This window comes from Enoplosus armatus, chromosome 4, assembly GCF_043641665.1.
Source record: "Enoplosus armatus isolate fEnoArm2 chromosome 4, fEnoArm2.hap1, whole genome shotgun sequence".
In the NCBI taxonomy this organism is placed as follows: domain Eukaryota; kingdom Metazoa; phylum Chordata; class Actinopteri; order Centrarchiformes; family Enoplosidae; genus Enoplosus; species Enoplosus armatus.
The window spans coordinates 839,942-857,500 of record NC_092183.1 but is presented as its reverse complement, the minus strand read 5'-3'; the positions used below and the strand labels follow the sequence as shown (position 1 = coordinate 857,500).

Here is a 17,559-nt window from a genome sequence, read left to right as displayed (position 1 = left end):
AATGTAAAGGCTGCAGAGGTCCCCCCCCCCCCCCCCCCCCCCCACACACACACACACACACACCTCCTGACCTTGAACTTTAAAGCCTGCAGTCTCAGTTCACAGTTGTCTCCTTCGGTCTCTTTCCTCCTCTGATGGGTTTATATGTTGTTTTAAGTCCATTTCACCTTTTAATGAATGAATGAATCTCGACTCGCTAATCGCTTCCTTTGGAGGTAAAATACGTATTTTGAGGCAGTCGGACGTTTCTGAATAATTCTCTAATAATTTCCAGAAGGTTCCTGGACAGAATGGAATAGAAGAGAAGTTTCTCTGTTTTTTGTTTCTTGACGATCAGCGACTTCATGTTTCATCATTCTTCTGTAACAAAGTGTTGAACCTCCGAATGACCGAAATATCCAGGTTCCCAGAGAAGTTTGTAAAGAGAAATATATTTATGATGTAAATATATTTATGGTGTGAATTAACTTTATTTTAATCAAGCAATAAATGGATCAATGGATCAATCTTCCTCCTCCAGTGCCAATCATCCCGACATTCCTCTACGCCATGGAGCATCCCAGTCCAGAACCCCAGACCTCCCAGCCCTCCCTACTCCCTCTGCCCAGTCTCAGTGCACCAGGCTGGGGCACAGTACCCTCACAGTCCCCCTCCAACCTCCAGACCTCCAGCCGGACCTCCCAGCCCTCACAGCTCCCTCAGCCCAGCCGCAGTGCACCGGTCCTGGGTACACAGTCAGAGCAGAGCCTCCGGTCGCCTCCTCCCACCCTCCCTCCTCTGGTGTCCCTGTTCGACAACTCGACCTTCAGTCTGCAGGAGATCCAGACTGAACCGACTCCCACCACCGAGCCGACAGACCAGAGCAGCCGGGCCGCAGACCTGCAGATCAACAAGACTACAAATGCTACAGTAGGTGGAGGATGATGTTCACCTGACACTGAGTTTACAGGTGAATTCATATGTGCTCCTCCTCTCTCCTGCAGGAGTCCTCCTGTCTTCAGGACAGTGTGTTTCTGGAGGAGGAAAATGTTCGTGTTGGTTTGTTGTTCGCCTCTAAAGCTCTCATCCAGCTGCTCGTCAACCCGTTCGTCGGCCCGCTCACTAACAGGTGTCTTAGTGGTCTCTAACTCACACTCAGTGACGTTTCAGTACAAGTCTATCTAAATTAAACATGGCCGAATCTAGCGCCACCATCAGGTCGACATGTAAATGTGTCCAATGCTGCTAATTAGCTAATGTTAGCAGGCTCCATTGTTGTGTAAGTGATGTGTTGTGGCCTTTGTGTTTAAAGATGGAGGATAAATGAATTGGTTTCTAAATGAAACTGTAGACGAACACATCATCACATCATAAAACCATCCAAACATCATCTGTAGTGATCTGACAAACATTCATATTATAATCTGTCAGTTTGACTTCAGAACATACAGAAACCAACGTTAAGGGTTTATGAATTGATTTGATTCATAAGTTTTCTCATTTTCTGCTTCTGACTGCAGTTTAAGAGTTTGAATGAAATGATCAAAACTTCATGATCCTGATGAAGAAACCTTTTGTTTCTCACAAAACATCCACAAACACAAACATCGTGTGTTTTTATTCATGTTCACTGACAGTCTGTGTGTCTCTGCAGGGTCGGCTATCACATCCCCATGTTCGCTGGTTTTATCATCATGTTTGTGTCCACCATCAGTAAGTCACACACACACACACACACAGTGACGACAGTGTGTTTTCTATGAGTCTCATGGTGTGTGTGTGTGTGTGTGTGTGTGTGTCAGTGTTTGCCTTCTCAGGGACCTACGCTCTGCTGTTCTTCGCTCGCTCTCTGCAGGGAATCGGCTCGTCCTTCTCTTCTGTGGCAGGTCGACATTCAGGACGCGTTCACACAAACTCTGTGTTCCATGTTTTCAGAAACTCTGGTCATGATAACGTGACCTCACATCCTCGTGTGTGTGTGTGTGTGTGTGTGTGTGTGTGTGTAGGTCTGGGTATGTTGGCCAGTGTGTACACAGATGATGAAGAGAGAGGCATCGCCATGGGCATCGCACTGGGAGGACTGGCTATGGGAGTCCTGAGTGAGACACACACACACACACACACACACACACACACACACACACACACAGTGCTGGAAGAAGTACTCTGATCTGTTCTTTTACTGATCTGCAGTAAAAGTACTACAGTGTAGAAAACATTCAGAATGTTTTACTGAAGTAAAGGTACAAAAGTATTAGCATCAAAATGTACTTAAAGTACCAAAAGTAAATACATATTGAATAACATTATTATATATTATACAGAATAAGACATATATGATATTATTGATTATAATTATTGATGCATTGATGTGTTCATCAGTTTAATGTTGCAGCTGCTGAAGGTGGAGCTCAGTTTACTGACTATATATATTTTATATTTATGACTTTATATTCTGCTGAATAGTTTAATCTGTAATAATTTGTCATCATAATTTATTAGTTATTTATTATTAGTAATTAGTATTTTGTTTTAATGATCAGTAGTGCAGTAAAAAGTACAATATTTACCTCTGAGATGTAGTACAGCAGAAGTACAGTTTTGAGGTACTTGACTTGGGTATTTCCATTGTATCATTTCCACAGCAGCTGTGTGTGTTTCTACCCTTACAGATGTTTACAGATGCACATGAACTTTACTCTCCTAAAACTAAACCTGAACAAAGCAAAATGTCCTCACTTTAATGGTTTAAAACTTCAATTGGTCCTCACAAAGACAGATGTACTAAATCACACACATTTAAAACACTTCAAGCTGTGCGTGTGTGTGTTGTGTTTCTGTCTCTGCTTGTATCATGTATGTGTGTGTGTGTGTGTGTGTTGTGTTTCAGTTGGAGCTCCATTCGGCAGTGTGATGTACGAGTTTGTGGGGAAGAGCGCCCCCTTCCTGATCCTGGCCTTCCTGGCGGTGTTTGATGGAGGTAAAAAACGAGTCTGTGACTTTGTAAAGTGCTCTGTGAGTTTCGGTGTCTAATAAAACTTTAAATGTTTCTCACCTTAGAATCAGATGATGCACTGATGAAACTGTGAATAACCGTGTCTCTAAATGATGTTACTGCTGCCGGGGTTTGAACCTGTGACCTCCTGTGTACATGTACACTGATCTGATCAGTTAACACGTTCAGGGGTTTGTGTGTTGCAGTGTTACAGCTGTGCATCCTGCAGCCTTCGAAGATCTCTCCTGGGGTGAGTCCACTTTAAAACCACTACTGTCATACTAACACTGATCTGGTCTGGTCTGGTCTGGTCTGACTCAATGTGGTTTGTTCTGGACCAGAATGACTAGCTTCAGTATGTGTGTTTCAGAGCGTGGAGGGGACTCCGTTACTGACGCTGTTAAAAGATCCGTACATCCTCATCAGTGCAGGTAAGAAGACGTCCCCTCACCTGTAAGACCACGTTTACCCCCTAAAGTCTGTTTGGGGTTCACCCATTCACTTCAATGTGAGTGTGCATCAGGGCAGAGAGACAGTTTTCATCTGTCTGTCTGTCTGTCTGTCTGTCTGTCTGCAGGCTCTCTGTGTTTCGCCAACATGGGCGTGGCCATCCTGGAGCCGACTCTGCCCATCTGGATGATGCAGACCATGTGCTCCCCTAAATGGCAACTTGGTACGACCCACCGCCCTCCTGTGATCTATCCTTCTGTGTTGAGTCTGCGCTGTAGTCTGACCTGCACCTCCCCAGAAATGTAACTACACGTCGCAGCGACTGTGATTGGTCCACTCGGTCGCATCACATCGGGTCAACAGTCGTACTCCATCTCCTCCGACGTCTCCTCTCTCTTCTGCGTTCATTTCACCAACAGTAACTGTTCAACATTCATTAGCTCCGACTCAAACACGACCTGATCAGTTTCAGTCACCATTGTCTGATGTACACAAAGAAACCGGAAGAAACTCGATACGGTGGCATAGAAACCCCACCGCCACCTAGTGTTGTGGAGGTGTAATAGCAGAGCGATGCAGACGTATAGATCAGCCTTAACTCCCTCCCTCCTTCTTTGGCCCAGTTGTCCCTTCTTACCAGTGGTGGAATGTAACTAAGTACTGTACTTTAGTACAAATTTGAGGTACTTGTACTTTACTTGAGTATTTCCATTACATTATACGTTATAATACTACTGCTACTCCACTACATCACAGGTGTGTGTTGTGTTTCAGGTATGGCCTTCCTCCCTGCCAGCATCTCTTACCTGATAGGAACAAACCTGTTCGGAGTTCTGGCCAACAAGATGGGACGGTCAGTGTGTGTGTGGACATGTATTACTCACGTTGTGGGGACATATACAGTATCTGTTTACACAGTTACATTGTGGGACAAAACGCAAGTCCCCATAACGTCAGTCTTTAAATTTTAGGGTTAGACTTGGTTTAAGGGTTAGGGTCCTCTGAGGTGATGGAAACACAACTCTGTGTGTGTGTGTGTGTGTGTGTGTGTGCGTGCGTGCGTGTCTCCTTAAATTCATATGAGCGTCATAGAGGAAGAAATTTAATCAGCAGATTAACAGATTAACTTTCCTGGAAAGTCTGAGTCCTGTTCAGACCTGATCCTGAAGGGTTCTGGTAAACCTGCAGGCATAAGAGAGACAGAGAGACAGACACCACAGACAGACAGGTGGCTGATGGGTATTTCTGTGTCTGCAGGTGGCTCTGCTCCATGTTAGGGATGTTCATCGTTGGCGTCAGTCTGCTGTGTGTAAGTACAACATCTAATCAATCATCATCCATTAAATCAACTTTCAATCCATTCATTCCTCCTACTTATCCATCCACTCATCCAACCAAGTGTCCCTCCATCAATCCAATAATCTGTTCATCCATCCATCATTGATTCATCCAACCATCTGATGAATGAACCTGCACCAACACACATCATCTTTTTATACATTTCTTTCATCTCTTCTCTCACCACCAGGAACCAAACTTAATGTTAAAATCACCCAATTTAACTACTGTGCCTTTAACAGCTTTAACTGCTTCATTACACGGTTACTGTATGTGTGTGTGTGTGTGTGTGTGTGTGTGTGTGTGTGTGTCAGGTTCCTTTTGCCACCAGTATCTACGGTCTGATTGGACCAAATGGAGGTCTGGGCTTTGCTATAGGTGAATGTCAACATGTTCCTTTCCTCATTGAATCTCAGATATCGAAGGTGTTTGTAGGTTAACAGATTCAAAAAACGATTTGATATTTTATTATATTAACTGTGGAAACAATCACCCTGATCACTTTTACAGATTTGTACAGATTCTTAATTGTTGAACTGAATGATTTTTGTCCTTCAGGAATGGTGGACTCCTCCATGATGGCCATCATGGGTTACCTGGTCGACATCCGTCATGCCTCCGTCTACGGCAGCGTCTATGCTATCGCTGACGTGGCGCTGTGTATGGGGTTCGCTATCGGTAACACACACACACACACACACACACACACACACGTGTACATACATGATGGTGGTAAAAGTGACCACAGATGGTCAAAGTAGTGGACTTGTTTTTATTGAAAATCTCTTAAGTATTTGTAATTTTAAGAAAGTGACATAATGAAGTCGTGGTCTTGAGTTTTATAACTCAAATGGACTCAAATGGAACACTCTCCTGATGGGAAATGTGGTCCCACATAAAGTAATTCAATGAATAAAACAAAGATATGAATATTCTTATGATAGTGAATTTAAAAATCTGTGTCTGTTGTTCCAGGACCGTCCACAGGGGGCGCTCTGGTCCAGGCGGTGGGTTTTCCCTGTCTCATGGTGTTTATCGGGGTGATCAACATCCTGTATGCTCCACTCTGCTTCCTGTTACGTAACCCTGCTGTCAGAGAGGAGAAACTGGTAAATATACATCTGAACACAGTGAGACAGTATTCACATCACTGAAGAAGTGAAACCAGTGAACTACCAGTCAGATGACCAGTAAGATGCTGCTCTCCAGAGGATGAACCATTTAGATTTGATGACTCCATGATCTTTCCTTTAGCGCCCCCTCAGGACAAACTGTATATGTTTAGCTCCACGACTGTTCAGACTCAGAACAGATGTTGTTTGTTCCATCCAACACTTTAATATTGTTGTTTGACACCAACAGCCACTGAGAACTCTTGGTTCTGATTGGCTGGCAGGTGTCCATTAACATTGTAATGCGGCATGGTGGTGAGGTGGTTAACACTGTCCCGCGGGAGGTAGAGCGGGTTGTCCTCTGGGCTGGTGGTTTGATCCCCGGCTCCCTGAGCCCCTTTTGTAGTCTATATTTGTTTTCATGTAGTCACATTATCTCCATTAACAGTAGCTGAATCAGCTGTTAGCAGCTGTTAGCATGTGTTTTAAAGAATCTTAGCTCACAGCTGCAGCTCCAATCGTGTCAAACTACATTAACTTGCTGTTACAACACCTGCATGCACCTGTCCCTTTCACCTCACACAGTATCTTTGCTTCATGTCTGTCCCTCCACAACCCCCCTCCACTGTCCCTCAGTCCCTCAGGGGCCTCACAGTTTGAAAACCTCTGTCCTACAACAATCACTTTGCCGGTTCAGGTTCCATACTTTATTCTTTAAGTCCTCAACAAGGAATTGTTCCTCCAAAAGTGGCTGCATACAAAAGAAAACAATGCACATTCAGAGATATTTGTCAAACTGTTGGTTCCAACTAAGGTCCCGCCTCCGACCAGGCAGATAGCCAATCATAATTATGGAAAATGGGATGGGGTGACCAATCAGATTTCACTCCTTGGACACGTCCCTGCAGATGATGTCACCTGGCTTGCAGCTGCAGGATTTAATGCGGCTGCATCCTGAGCGACTTCCCCAAAACACTCAGTCAACAAAACCAAATCATGTTCACACAGTAGACAGTACACTGCCTATTAAAATCAAGTCTCACACACACACACACACAGTGTAGCGGCAGGTCCTGACAGGGCAGCAGGAAGTGTGTGTGTCTGTGATGTTGAAGCCAAAGTGTTTGTGTGAAGTCATTACACAGTGATTAGACTGATCACAGATCAGAGGCTGCTGCCCTCAAAGCGGCAGAGGAAACATTTCTACTTAATAAACGCTCAATTACACACAGATTACACAGACAAACAGGTGGGTTTATTGTATTGATCAACTGTGTGTGTGTGTGTGTGTTGCAGGCGATCATCGACCAGGAGTGTGTGATGCACAGGAAAAGCTACAACACACAGAAGGAGAGTCGTGAGTTTCCTCTGAGCGACTACAGCGAAGAAGAAGAGACTGAGGAGTGACACACACACACACACACACACACACCTGAAGATGTTGTGATGTTGTCTCTGATCACGTTTTACCTTCATCATCAGACTTCCTGTCGTCACAGTCAGAACAGACATTGAGCGCTTCTTAAAGGGACAGTGTCCTCAGAGAGACGGTCCGCGGCCCCTCACATGTCCTTAACCGCTACATTAAATATAAATGATTGATCCATTATTTCTGTAAAATGCCAAAGTTTACAAAGTCGGGGCTCTGTAAGAAATGTCATTATGCCTGATGCCTTGTGTGCAGGTTTACAGAGCTACTAATATGAATAGATTTATGCAAATTCAAATCCATTTATTGGTTGAAAACCCCGTCTCTGGCTGCATGTTATGATGCTAACTCAGCGCTGTGTAATGATGCAGAATAAGCTGAGGCGAAAGTTAAAATATCATCATCCTCACCAGTTGATGATCCATGTCGAAGACAGAAATAAAGAGCAGCATTGTGCTTGTTGCAGGACAGAGTCGCTAACGTTAGCTTCAACTCTGATAACATCCAGGGCCGACTCCAACACAAAATATTACTCCAGGTAATAAGCTAGTGAGCTGGACATGCTAACGTTAGCAGCTTATGTTAGAGCAGACAAACACACTGTTGAAGCCACTTCTTATACTTTTGCTCGTGTTTTTGGAAACTCTTTGTATGCAGAGTGAACACGGACACACTGCAGTCACCAGTTCCTGCTGCTGCTGTTTAGCAAATGCTCATTTGGTGTTTATAGGAATTTGTAAAGTAAATGAATTTAACTTACTTATTTGAATTTAATTAAATTACTAAAAATACAGGGCTTTGGGGTGAAGGTGTCATTACAAACTGAGCTGTTGTTTAAGGTGGAACATACAAAAATAATTTGTTCTCCTCTATTTATAAATCCCTTCATTATTTTAAGGGGGTTTGGCATTACTTAACGAGATGTAAGACATGTAGACATGAGATTATTCACTCATCATTAATCTTCATTTTGTTTTGTGTTGAGATGTGAAACTGTACCTGAGTCTGTGTCTGCCCTCTGCCCTGTGTCGCCATTAAAACCTGCTGTAACCTGGACAACACCTGTTTACCTGTGTGGGTGTGTTTGCCTCACATGTTAAACTGAGGAGTGTGAGATTGACAGAAGCATCCGGATGGAAATGGAAATCAGCTCGTGTGTGTGTGTGTGTGTGTGTGTGTTCACATGCTTCTTATCTGCTCTTTAATTTCCTGTCATGGTCGTTTCTTCGTCAGAGAGGATGACGACAGGAGAGACAGAAGCTCCGTCAGCTGGAAAAGTAAACAGGAAATGGATGAGAGGCTCACAGAGAGTCCGTTTTTCTTTCATAAAGAATCATTTGACAGCGACACAAACACTGATGTTATTAGCATTAGCTCTGATATGAGCAGTCTCAATACAACAGAAAGCTTGTCACATCACAGAGGGTGAATCATGTGAACGTTCAGGAAATCAGCTGACGTCCGTTCCTCAGCAGGGGAAGAAGAAGAAGAACCTCAGCTCTGTTTTCAGTCATGTTTTCTACAACAAAGACTCTGTGTGCTGGTTGAGACGCATTTGGTTGAAAAGTAAAAAGGGCTTTTCACACAAACATTAGCCCCATTTCTAACCTTGAGCTAACACAAATCATGACCTAACCTGAAAGCTTATAAATTAACTGAACCCTCAGCTAAACATAAACCCTGAGCTAACCTGGTCATTGAGCTAAAATAGAACCTGAGCTAACTCAGTTAATCTAAACCATGATCTAACCACCTTGAGATAACCAAAACCCAGTTAGAGCTAAACTAAACCCCCAGCTAAGCTAAATCCTCAGTTAAACTAAACCCTCAGCTAACAGCTAATGTTGAGCTGTGTGTGTGTGTGTGTGTGTGTGTGTGTGTGGTTAATATAACTGAGTGTTAATTATATCCTCTGACAGCAGATCACAGCAGCTTCAGCCCACACACACAAACAGCTTCAAAACATTTCCTCCTGCTTTGAAATATGAATAAACACAGCTAATCTGTGTGTGTGTGTGTGTGTGTGTGTGTGTGTGCGTGTGTGTGTGTGTGTGTGTGTGTGTGTGTGTGCGTGTGTGTGTGTGTGTGCGTGTGGTCATCAAAGCCTTGCAGCTCTCATGTCTGTGGAAACAGTTCAGTCTTTAACTCTGAATCTCTGATGCTGATTTATGGTCAACAAGAAGGGAAACAAATCAGTTTTTAAATGTGAACATTGGCTTTTAATCTGCTGCTAATGTCACCACATCCACCACCACAGTGTGTCTGACGTCTGTTCTTCTGTCCTCTGATCAGTCCAACACGTCCCAACAGCTTGTTTATGAACCCTGAGCCTCTGAAGAGGTTCATCATGTTCTTTTGAGTTTTAATGACATAATTGTGTTTTTTGGACACAAGAATAATTCCACATGGTTCATTTTTACATTTCAGTTATGTTTTATAAACTGCCATCTACTGTTTGCTGCCTGGTTTTGTCTCTTGGAGTCTTCAAGAACATGAAGAACCACAAAGGTTCCTTATTACTTTGACAAAACAATCCAAAGTCAAGGTCCTCTTACTTAGATTTCACAAACCTTTCAACCACATCAAACAACTTACATTTGGATTGTTTTGTCAAACTGAAGAACTTTGATTCCTAACTGGGTCTTCAGTGGTGGAGTACATCTACTTTAAATTTGAGGTATTTGTACTTTACTTGAGTCTTTTCTTTTCACACCACTTTATACTTCTACTCCACTACATATTGTTTTGTTTTCACTCCATTTATCTGACAGCTTCAGTGACTTTATGGATTAAACCATGAAGAGTTTATAAAATCTGATGTTTTGTTATTAAACAGTTTATTTTGTCTCATTTCCCCCGGGGATCAATAAAGTATTTCTGATTCTGATTCTGATTAAGTCCAGCTGAATCAGTCCATTAATGGATCAGTGGACTGACAGGAAGTGAACCGATGGTGTGAAACCATTTCCTGGTTCCAGCTGTTCAGATGCAGATGTGCTGCTTTCCCTCTGAATGCTGTTAATAACTGTAACGTCTTGTTAATAATGTGGAGCTTTGTGAAGGCGTCACTTTGGGCTCTGGGTCATTGTGACCAAACAATCGATCCATTAATGATGAGGAATAATCCTCTAATGACAGAATCTATAACAGGAGGACACTCACAGGAGGACAGACACAGGAGGACATCTGACTGCTGGAAGACTTTAAGGACAGTTTACTGATGATACTCACACACTTTGACTGGAACAGAGTATTTTTACAGTGTGGTATTAGTACTTTTACTGTCGTAAAGGACCTAGAAAGTACTTGTACCCACTGACAGCTCATTTTACGTTTATTTAGTTTTTGATTCAAATGTTCTGTGTTGGACTTCACTTTTTATTTCACTACCTGAACGAAATATTCAAAAGTAAACGAGCTCGTTTAAATATTCATCAAAAAAAATCAAAACAGGAATATTTGGGGGGTAGGAACCTTTCACATAGAGTTTATATCCGGCCGGAAGTATTTGTCCGAACACACGGCCCCTCCCACTAAACCTTCCGGAGGTTTCAGGCTGCATGCCGCGAACCTGAAATAAATATTTGAAGTGAAAGGAAATCAGTGGCTTCTCCTCGTCGATGGAGGACACACAGCTGATTTGAGGTCAGTTTCCTGAAGAGTTTTCAACAAACTGAGACGACGAACAGCTGAGAAACATTAACCTGTCGCACCGTTTTTATATTTGAATATATTTAGTCATCTAACACTCAGCTACAGCAGAACTGATCTGATCCCAGTCAAACAGTGAAGAACATAATGTTTACGCTCCGTATGATCTGATCAGCGGTCAGTTTATTAGCTGCATCATCTCACAGTCACATGACAGTAGAATTCCCTTTCTGTGAATTTGTAAATTATAGTTGTTTAGTTTTAGTAGCGTTTTTATAACGTCTTCATTGTTTTTATTTATTATCTGTTACTTATTACTCCTGAGGGATTAATAAAGGATTATTTGACCCGAGAGAGCTGCGACTCATTTCCCATTAATTATTCATCTGTTGATTTCACTATTAATCAATTAGCACTTTTGTCTTTAAAATGTTTTTAAAATTGTGAAAAATTTCCCTCACAGTTTGTTCAGAGTCCAAAACCCAAATTCAGTTTAGTGTCATTAAAGACAACTTTACTTTTGAGAAGCTTCAACCATCAAGTATTTTATTTGATATATATTTATATGTTGATATTTTAAAGTCATTATGTTGAAATGATTCCTGACAGTGAGGAGACAGACCTTCATGTTGGGAATAAAAACAAACAAATATGTAGTATTATATGAGATATATATTTATATATAGCTCTTAATATTCTCTTTTCCTCTGTCATCTCATCTTTACTCTACCCCCCTCCTCCACGTCAGGATGGAGCTCTCATCTTTACTTCATGACCTTCATCTCTCCCCCTCCTCCTCAGAGAAGCCCCTCCCCTCTCTTCCTCCAATCACAGAGCTCCTGTCCCGGCTGCAGGAGAAGCTGATTGGTGCATCGTCAGACTCCGAATCGAGCCCCCTGATTGGTCGTGTTGAGCGTCTCTTCCAAACAGCAGATCCCCATTGGCTATTTTCCCCAATCTCAGCCAATCAGGATGATGGGTGGGCGGGGCTTCAGGTGGCATACAGCTCTCTTGTCAGTGCTCTGATTGGCTGCGCAGCTCTGCCGCTCTGTGAGGGCGACTGCAGCTCTCTGCCCGCTGCAGCCTATCGCAGCGTCCCGAGTCGAGCTGTACCGGTATGCTCCGCCCTCAGAGCGCTGCTGGGAACTCTGGGAAACTGGGAGGCAGGGGGCGGAGCCAGAGAAGGTCGGACAGGTTTGCTGCTGACTGTAGCTCCTCCCATCTGTGTGTTCGCTGTCACACATTTCCAGGTGAGTGTCTAAAAACATCAATGTTACGTCTCTGCTGAGTTTCATTCAGCATAAGCAGAGGGCGGCTCCCCCCCCCCCCTCAGTCTGTCTGAGTCGCTGCTCTGCTCAGGACGGCTCTTCACTGCTGCTCAGGTTGTTCAGAGTCTCACAGAAAGAGCTTTTTCTGTAGTGAAGGAAAGGAGGTAGGAGGTCGTTTCTTGATGGACAGACGGCTTTACTTGTTGCTAAAGTCATCGCTAACTACTGCTAGCTGCCGTTAGCTAGTTAGCTGTGCAGCTAGCAGTCCTCTTAGCCATAGATATATATCTATATCTATGCTCTTAGTTAGCCGACTCTAACCATCTGACTCTCGGAGCCCGGGACTGAAAACCTCCTCCCGGCGGTCCAAAGTTCCTGTGCTGGCGGCGTAAACACCAACAGTCCCCTGGTGCTCAGAGCTAACTGAGCTAAAGGCAGCTACAGTTAGCAGCAGTTAGCATAAACATACATGCATAATTAATAGTTTTAATGATAAAATGAGATTTTGTGTTTTTCAATCTGTTCCTGTGTGGGTTCAGGATCAGGTGTGGACCAGCTCCTCCTCCAGAGTGGCGGCACAGAACCTGCAGGAGGTGCTGCTGAAGGTGGGGGGGTGGAGGGACTCCCCCCACCTCCTGATGGGGGACGGGAGTCAGGGGGAGGAGGAGGAGGGTGGAGGGAAGAGCAGAGGAGTTCTGGGAGGAATCCTGAATGTCCTGCAGCCTCAGCTGACCAAGTGAGAACATGTTTCTGGATTACAGAGGAGGGAGGGGGGTCAGGGGGGTCAGGATCAGTTTCTGAGGTCATCAAGACAATGAGTTATTGTTCTACAACCTACGACTGTGTGTGTGTGTGTGTGTGTGTGTGTGTGTGTGTGTTGCAGAGACGCGTGGCAGCGTTGTGAAGCAGTGAAGCTGGTGTTTGCTTGGACTCTCCTGCAGGTCAGTTTGACCTTTGACCTTTGTTAAGCGATGATGTCATCAGAGGTTGAATAAGTAATGAATCAAACAGCCGTCAGTTAAATCAGAGACGCCTCAGCTCAGAGTCACCGGCGGTGGATTAAAGGTTAAAACTGAAATGAAACGTGTGTTTCTTCACTTAACAACACTATTATCCTTATTATTTAGAAAAAGAGATTATTATTAGACAGACAAAATAAGGCAGCGGGGAGGCGACCAATGATGCAGCTTGTAATGCGTCATCTTCTCTTATAGAGGATCTTTGGTTACACTACAGTCTCAGAGTAACTTTATTAGTCAATCTGTCAAAAGAATCATCTTTAAGATAATAAGTTAATAACATCTGTGGACATTTATTCATTTTGATTGATTATTAAGTCAGCTGCACCTTACCTGTCAGGTGTTTCTAACACAGAGTGTGTGTGTGTGTGTGTGTGTGTGTGTGTGTGTGTGTGTGTGTTTTGGGCAGGTGACTCGCCCCTCCCTCTCCCCTCACCTGACCCACCTCCTCCCCCCCTCCCTCCTCCTCAACGACCACTACAGACCAGAGAACTGCATGCTGGGAGTTCGCTGTCTGCACCACATTGTGCTCAACACGGTGAGAACACACACACACACACACACACCTTAAACATCTTAAACATATAGTAAAAAAAATATATGTATATACATATATATGTATGCGTATATATATATATATATTTTCCTACTCTATTCTATATTTCTACTCTTGAATGGGAGCACCAGTACTGTGTAATTTCCCCCCGAGGATCAATAAAGTATTTCTGATTCTGATGTATTTACGACATGCTTCTGAAATGTGTGTTCAGCCTGCTGCAGATCTCCGTCAGTTCAACCGAGCTGAAGTTCTCTACCAGGCATTATTCAAACACCTGTACACCACAGAGGCTGCTGTCATACAGGTAACACACACACACACACACACACACACACACGCTGCTCAGGTGATAACAGTGTGTCTCTGTCTGCAGCCGGTCCTGTCGTGTCTGTTGGACCTGTTGTTGGTTTTGGAGAAGCCCCCCTCCTCTCTCGCCCCCTCCTCCTCCCGCAGGAAGCCCTGTCGCCATGACGACGTGCTGCGTCTGGTCCTGACACACATGGAGGCAGAGCACAAGGTGGCGCTGCGACACGTCTACGCCTCCGCTCTGCCTCCGTACATAGACAGGTAGGAGAGTTTGATATTTACTCCTGGTACAGGCTGTATGTGCAGCAGCAGGTGGGTGGAGTTTGTTGGATTGCAGCAGGGTTTCAGGGTGCGCTTGTTTTGTGCGTGGGGTCAGGATGGGCGTGGCGGTGTGCAGACACCTGCAGCAGGTGGAGCGGGTGGTGCTGGGATACCTGGAGGTCAGAGATCCACCAGAAGAGACGAGTCGACTGAAGATCCTGGAGGTGCTGCAGAAAACCACCAGAGCAGCCTGGCCACGGTCAGAACACACACACACACACACACACACACACACACACAGTAGTACTTGTGTATTTGTGACGTCATCATAACAGGATGACATCATCCCTCAAACTAAGACTTCATATAATGATCAGGTTCAAACAGACAAACTGGGACCTCTGGAGGCCAACAGGAACTGCTGCTGTTCTCAACTGTCTGTTTCTCTCCCCGTCTCTCTGCCTGTCTCTCTCCCTCCCTGTCTGTCTCTCAGGATGCCGTGTCGTGTCGACGTGTTGCTGCGCTGCCTGTTGAAGTTTCTGCTCGACGTGTCTTCGGACTCTCAGCTCTGTGATTCAGTCAGACAGAAGCTGATGGATCAGACCTCTCTCTGCCTCAAACTGCTGGACGGCTGCTCACAGGGAACCCTCCAGGTGAGCTCACCTGCCGACGGTCTCGCCTGGACTGCTGCAGAAAAATAACTGAGTTTGGTTTGATTTCAACTGAATTAGATGAAGTTACAGCGTTACTGATGTCTGTCTGTCTGCCTGTCTGTCAGCCTCTCCTCCAGCAGGTCGACAGCAGCTGTTGCAGCTCTGAAGTGCTCAGCTGCCTAGCAACAGTAACTATGACGACAGAGAGGTGATGCAGCACACCTGTAACAGACACAATGAGAGAAGAGCAACTATTTCCTGACAGACAGAACTGAGGGCGTGAGTGCGTTGGGTCCCATTTCAGACTTCCTGTTGAAGACATTTGACTTGATGTTTGAGGACGTTGGAGAAGTGAAAGAGAAAAAGTCTGCTGTTATTCTCTGTCCTGTCTCACTTCCTGTCTGACGTCCTGTCTCACTTCCTGTCTGTGGCCCTCAGCTCTCAGCCCATTGGTCATTTCCTCCAATAGCTGCTCGCTGTAGTTCTTATCAAACTAACGGGGAAATATTGCATTTGTTGGGGACTATTTTCAGCGGCGTAATAATATCTATCAGACTTTTGCTCCACACAACCCTTAATATGATCATTGTTGGTTTATTGATGATGGTGTGTTACAACATTAATGTGTTTTTAACAGTTTAATTCAAAGATAAATATCGTCCTTCATTTGCATAGCAGCTGTAAAACATAACAAGGGAGCTGTAAAATGATGTTTTACATGTTTTCACAAAGGCACCACCTCAGAACAGTCATGCTAATGCTACTGCTAATGCTGCGTTCAAGTCATATGGGAGTTCCTGTAATCTCCACGTTCTGACTTCTAAAAACATCCAAGTCTCAGTTGAATGTTTCTGACTTGGAGATAATTAATACAGAAGTGAAAGCAGACGTCCATCCATAAACATACACATATACAGTCAGGGCAGTCGTCTAAAAACCTGAAGAGACTTTTACAGTTTTAATTTAAAATAAATGATGTATTGAATCCAATGATGAAGCCAGCCTTCTTTCATCAGACTTCAGTTTCACGCCACACACTGTAACCCCTTACTGCTCTCTGATCAGCTGACTCTAGTGATGTGATATCAGCATTCTGATTGGCTGCTGCTGAGACTGAAAGCTCATTCTTGACCTTAGAAACAGTCGTAAAAACAGACTCACTACAAGGTTGATTTAGTAGCTGTTCTGGAGCTTTTGATCCCAGCACACTGTTTTCATCAGCAGTCGTCTTTACATTGAACTTTTCATCCATGTTGACTTTAAAACATTATGAACATATTATCAACCCAACATGGCGCCGAAGAAAATTGAACTTGAACATCTGCAATTCCATGACAGTCAAAAGCTCCAGAGCAGCTACTAAACCAATCAATCAATCAATCAGTCAATTAATTGTCTTTAAAGTGCAGAATCAGCATGCAGCAGGGTCCCGACACACTTTACCATTCAAAGAATACACAAGACAAAACATACAGCAAGCAAATAAAAAAAGAATAAATAAATCAACCACATTAAAAAACATGGAGGTTAAATGGATGTTTGAATATAATAAATAATACAAAGTTCAAATAAAATGGACTTTGTTTGGATGCATGGAGTCAACAGAGTCTCCTCAGGTGACACGTTTCAGCTGTTTGTGACTGAAACAAACGTGACGTCACAGCAGTGACCCTGTAAACACACTGACATCAGTGTGTGTGTGTGAGCAGCGAGTCCAGCTGGTCCAGTCTGTGTTTCAGTCCCAGTAAACTCTCTTCAGTCTCCAGTCGTCTCACCTTCAGACTCTCCTGCTGGTTCCACAGACGGCAGCGCAGACGAGCCTCGACAACAAACCACAGTCACACTTCACTATAAACATGTCGGTGAATGAAACCAAGCTGTGTTTTATATTAAATCAAACAAATTCAACATATATCAATTAGATAATGAATCAATAGTTGTTCATTCTGATAATCAGTGGCCACAAACAGGAAAACAGGTCACACGTGAACACCTGGATCTTTGTGCACGTGAGGAACACTGTTTAGAAATCTGTTAATAAGAAAATAGTCTACCTTCAGTTGGTCCTCTTGTTGTCTCAGTTTTTCTCTCTGCAGCGCACACACACACACACACACACACACACGCACACACACACACGCACACACACACACACACACACACACACACACACACACACACACACAGTTAGCTACATGGTTAACTGTTGTGTCCTGTAATGTTAAGAGTTCCTGTCAGTGGAACCAAAGCACAGACTGTCCACATACTTTTGGCCATATAATGTAACATATGAACGCATGAATGAATAAACGTTTGCATGAAAACATAACGACGTATTTATTATGCTTATGATAACAGTTTAAATGATGAGGCTGTCTGTTGTTAATACTTGATATAATAAAGGTTAAGTGTCTGTAGTGTGTCACCTCAGTACTGAAGGCTGATCTCAGACCAGCTGTAGACAGGTAGAAAGCCTCCTCCTCCTCCTCTTCCTCCTCCCTGCTGTTCTCCTACACAAACACACACAACACATTAAATG

General features: G+C 43.8%; 2 protein-coding genes and 1 long non-coding RNA gene across 3 annotated transcripts in view; 2 read left to right on the top strand and 1 right to left on the bottom strand.

Annotated features, from left to right (window-relative positions):
- Nucleotides 1-7,281, top strand: part of LOC139284052 (chromaffin granule amine transporter) — a 9,303-nt gene extending 2,022 nt beyond the window's left edge. Inside the window, exons 2-15 of the mRNA XM_070904208.1 lie at nucleotides 521-909; nucleotides 984-1,108; nucleotides 1,634-1,692; nucleotides 1,782-2,078; nucleotides 2,870-2,959; nucleotides 3,181-3,224; nucleotides 3,345-3,405; nucleotides 3,552-3,647; nucleotides 4,199-4,277; nucleotides 4,682-4,733; nucleotides 5,077-5,140; nucleotides 5,321-5,440; nucleotides 5,738-5,871; nucleotides 7,171-7,281. Of these exons, the coding sequence (XP_070760309.1) occupies nucleotides 521-909; nucleotides 984-1,108; nucleotides 1,634-1,692; nucleotides 1,782-2,078; nucleotides 2,870-2,959; nucleotides 3,181-3,224; nucleotides 3,345-3,405; nucleotides 3,552-3,647; nucleotides 4,199-4,277; nucleotides 4,682-4,733; nucleotides 5,077-5,140; nucleotides 5,321-5,440; nucleotides 5,738-5,871; nucleotides 7,171-7,281 (1,721 nt within the window). The remainder of the gene's footprint in view (nucleotides 1-520; nucleotides 910-983; nucleotides 1,109-1,633; nucleotides 1,693-1,781; nucleotides 2,079-2,869; nucleotides 2,960-3,180; nucleotides 3,225-3,344; nucleotides 3,406-3,551; nucleotides 3,648-4,198; nucleotides 4,278-4,681; nucleotides 4,734-5,076; nucleotides 5,141-5,320; nucleotides 5,441-5,737; nucleotides 5,872-7,170) is intronic.
- Nucleotides 7,282-10,842: 3,561 nt separating this feature from the next.
- On the top strand, nucleotides 10,843-16,010 carry tti2 (TELO2 interacting protein 2). Its single transcript, XM_070904207.1, has 10 exons — nucleotides 10,843-10,948; nucleotides 11,703-12,204; nucleotides 12,762-12,958; nucleotides 13,106-13,163; nucleotides 13,651-13,779; nucleotides 14,012-14,104; nucleotides 14,174-14,367; nucleotides 14,483-14,626; nucleotides 14,861-15,020; nucleotides 15,146-16,010. The coding sequence occupies exons 2-10, from the start codon at nucleotides 11,704-11,706 to the stop codon at nucleotides 15,230-15,232; spliced, it is 1,563 nt and encodes a 520-aa protein (XP_070760308.1). The 5' UTR covers nucleotides 10,843-10,948; nucleotide 11,703; the 3' UTR covers nucleotides 15,233-16,010.
- A 552-nt stretch (nucleotides 16,011-16,562) lies between these two features.
- Nucleotides 16,563-17,535, bottom strand: LOC139284053 (uncharacterized). The gene is made up of 3 exons (XR_011597332.1): nucleotides 17,447-17,535; nucleotides 17,075-17,110; nucleotides 16,563-16,840 (listed from the first exon to the last, which is right to left on the bottom strand). It is a non-coding gene; the product is annotated as an uncharacterized lncRNA (long non-coding RNA).
- Between the last annotated feature and the right edge of the window lie 24 nt (nucleotides 17,536-17,559).

Excerpts from the sequence above, each read along its gene's own strand:
- tti2 (XM_070904207.1), top strand. The coding sequence starts at position 11,704 with ATGGAGCTCTCATCTTTACTTCATGACCTTCATCTCTCCCCCTCCTCC. Across the intron at positions 14,368-14,482 it reads CTGCCTCCGTACATAGACAG|GATGGGCGTGGCGGTGTGCA; the intron begins GTAGGAGAGTTT and ends GCGTGGGGTCAG. Across the intron at positions 15,021-15,145 it reads GCTCACAGGGAACCCTCCAG|CCTCTCCTCCAGCAGGTCGA; the intron begins GTGAGCTCACCT and ends CCTGTCTGTCAG.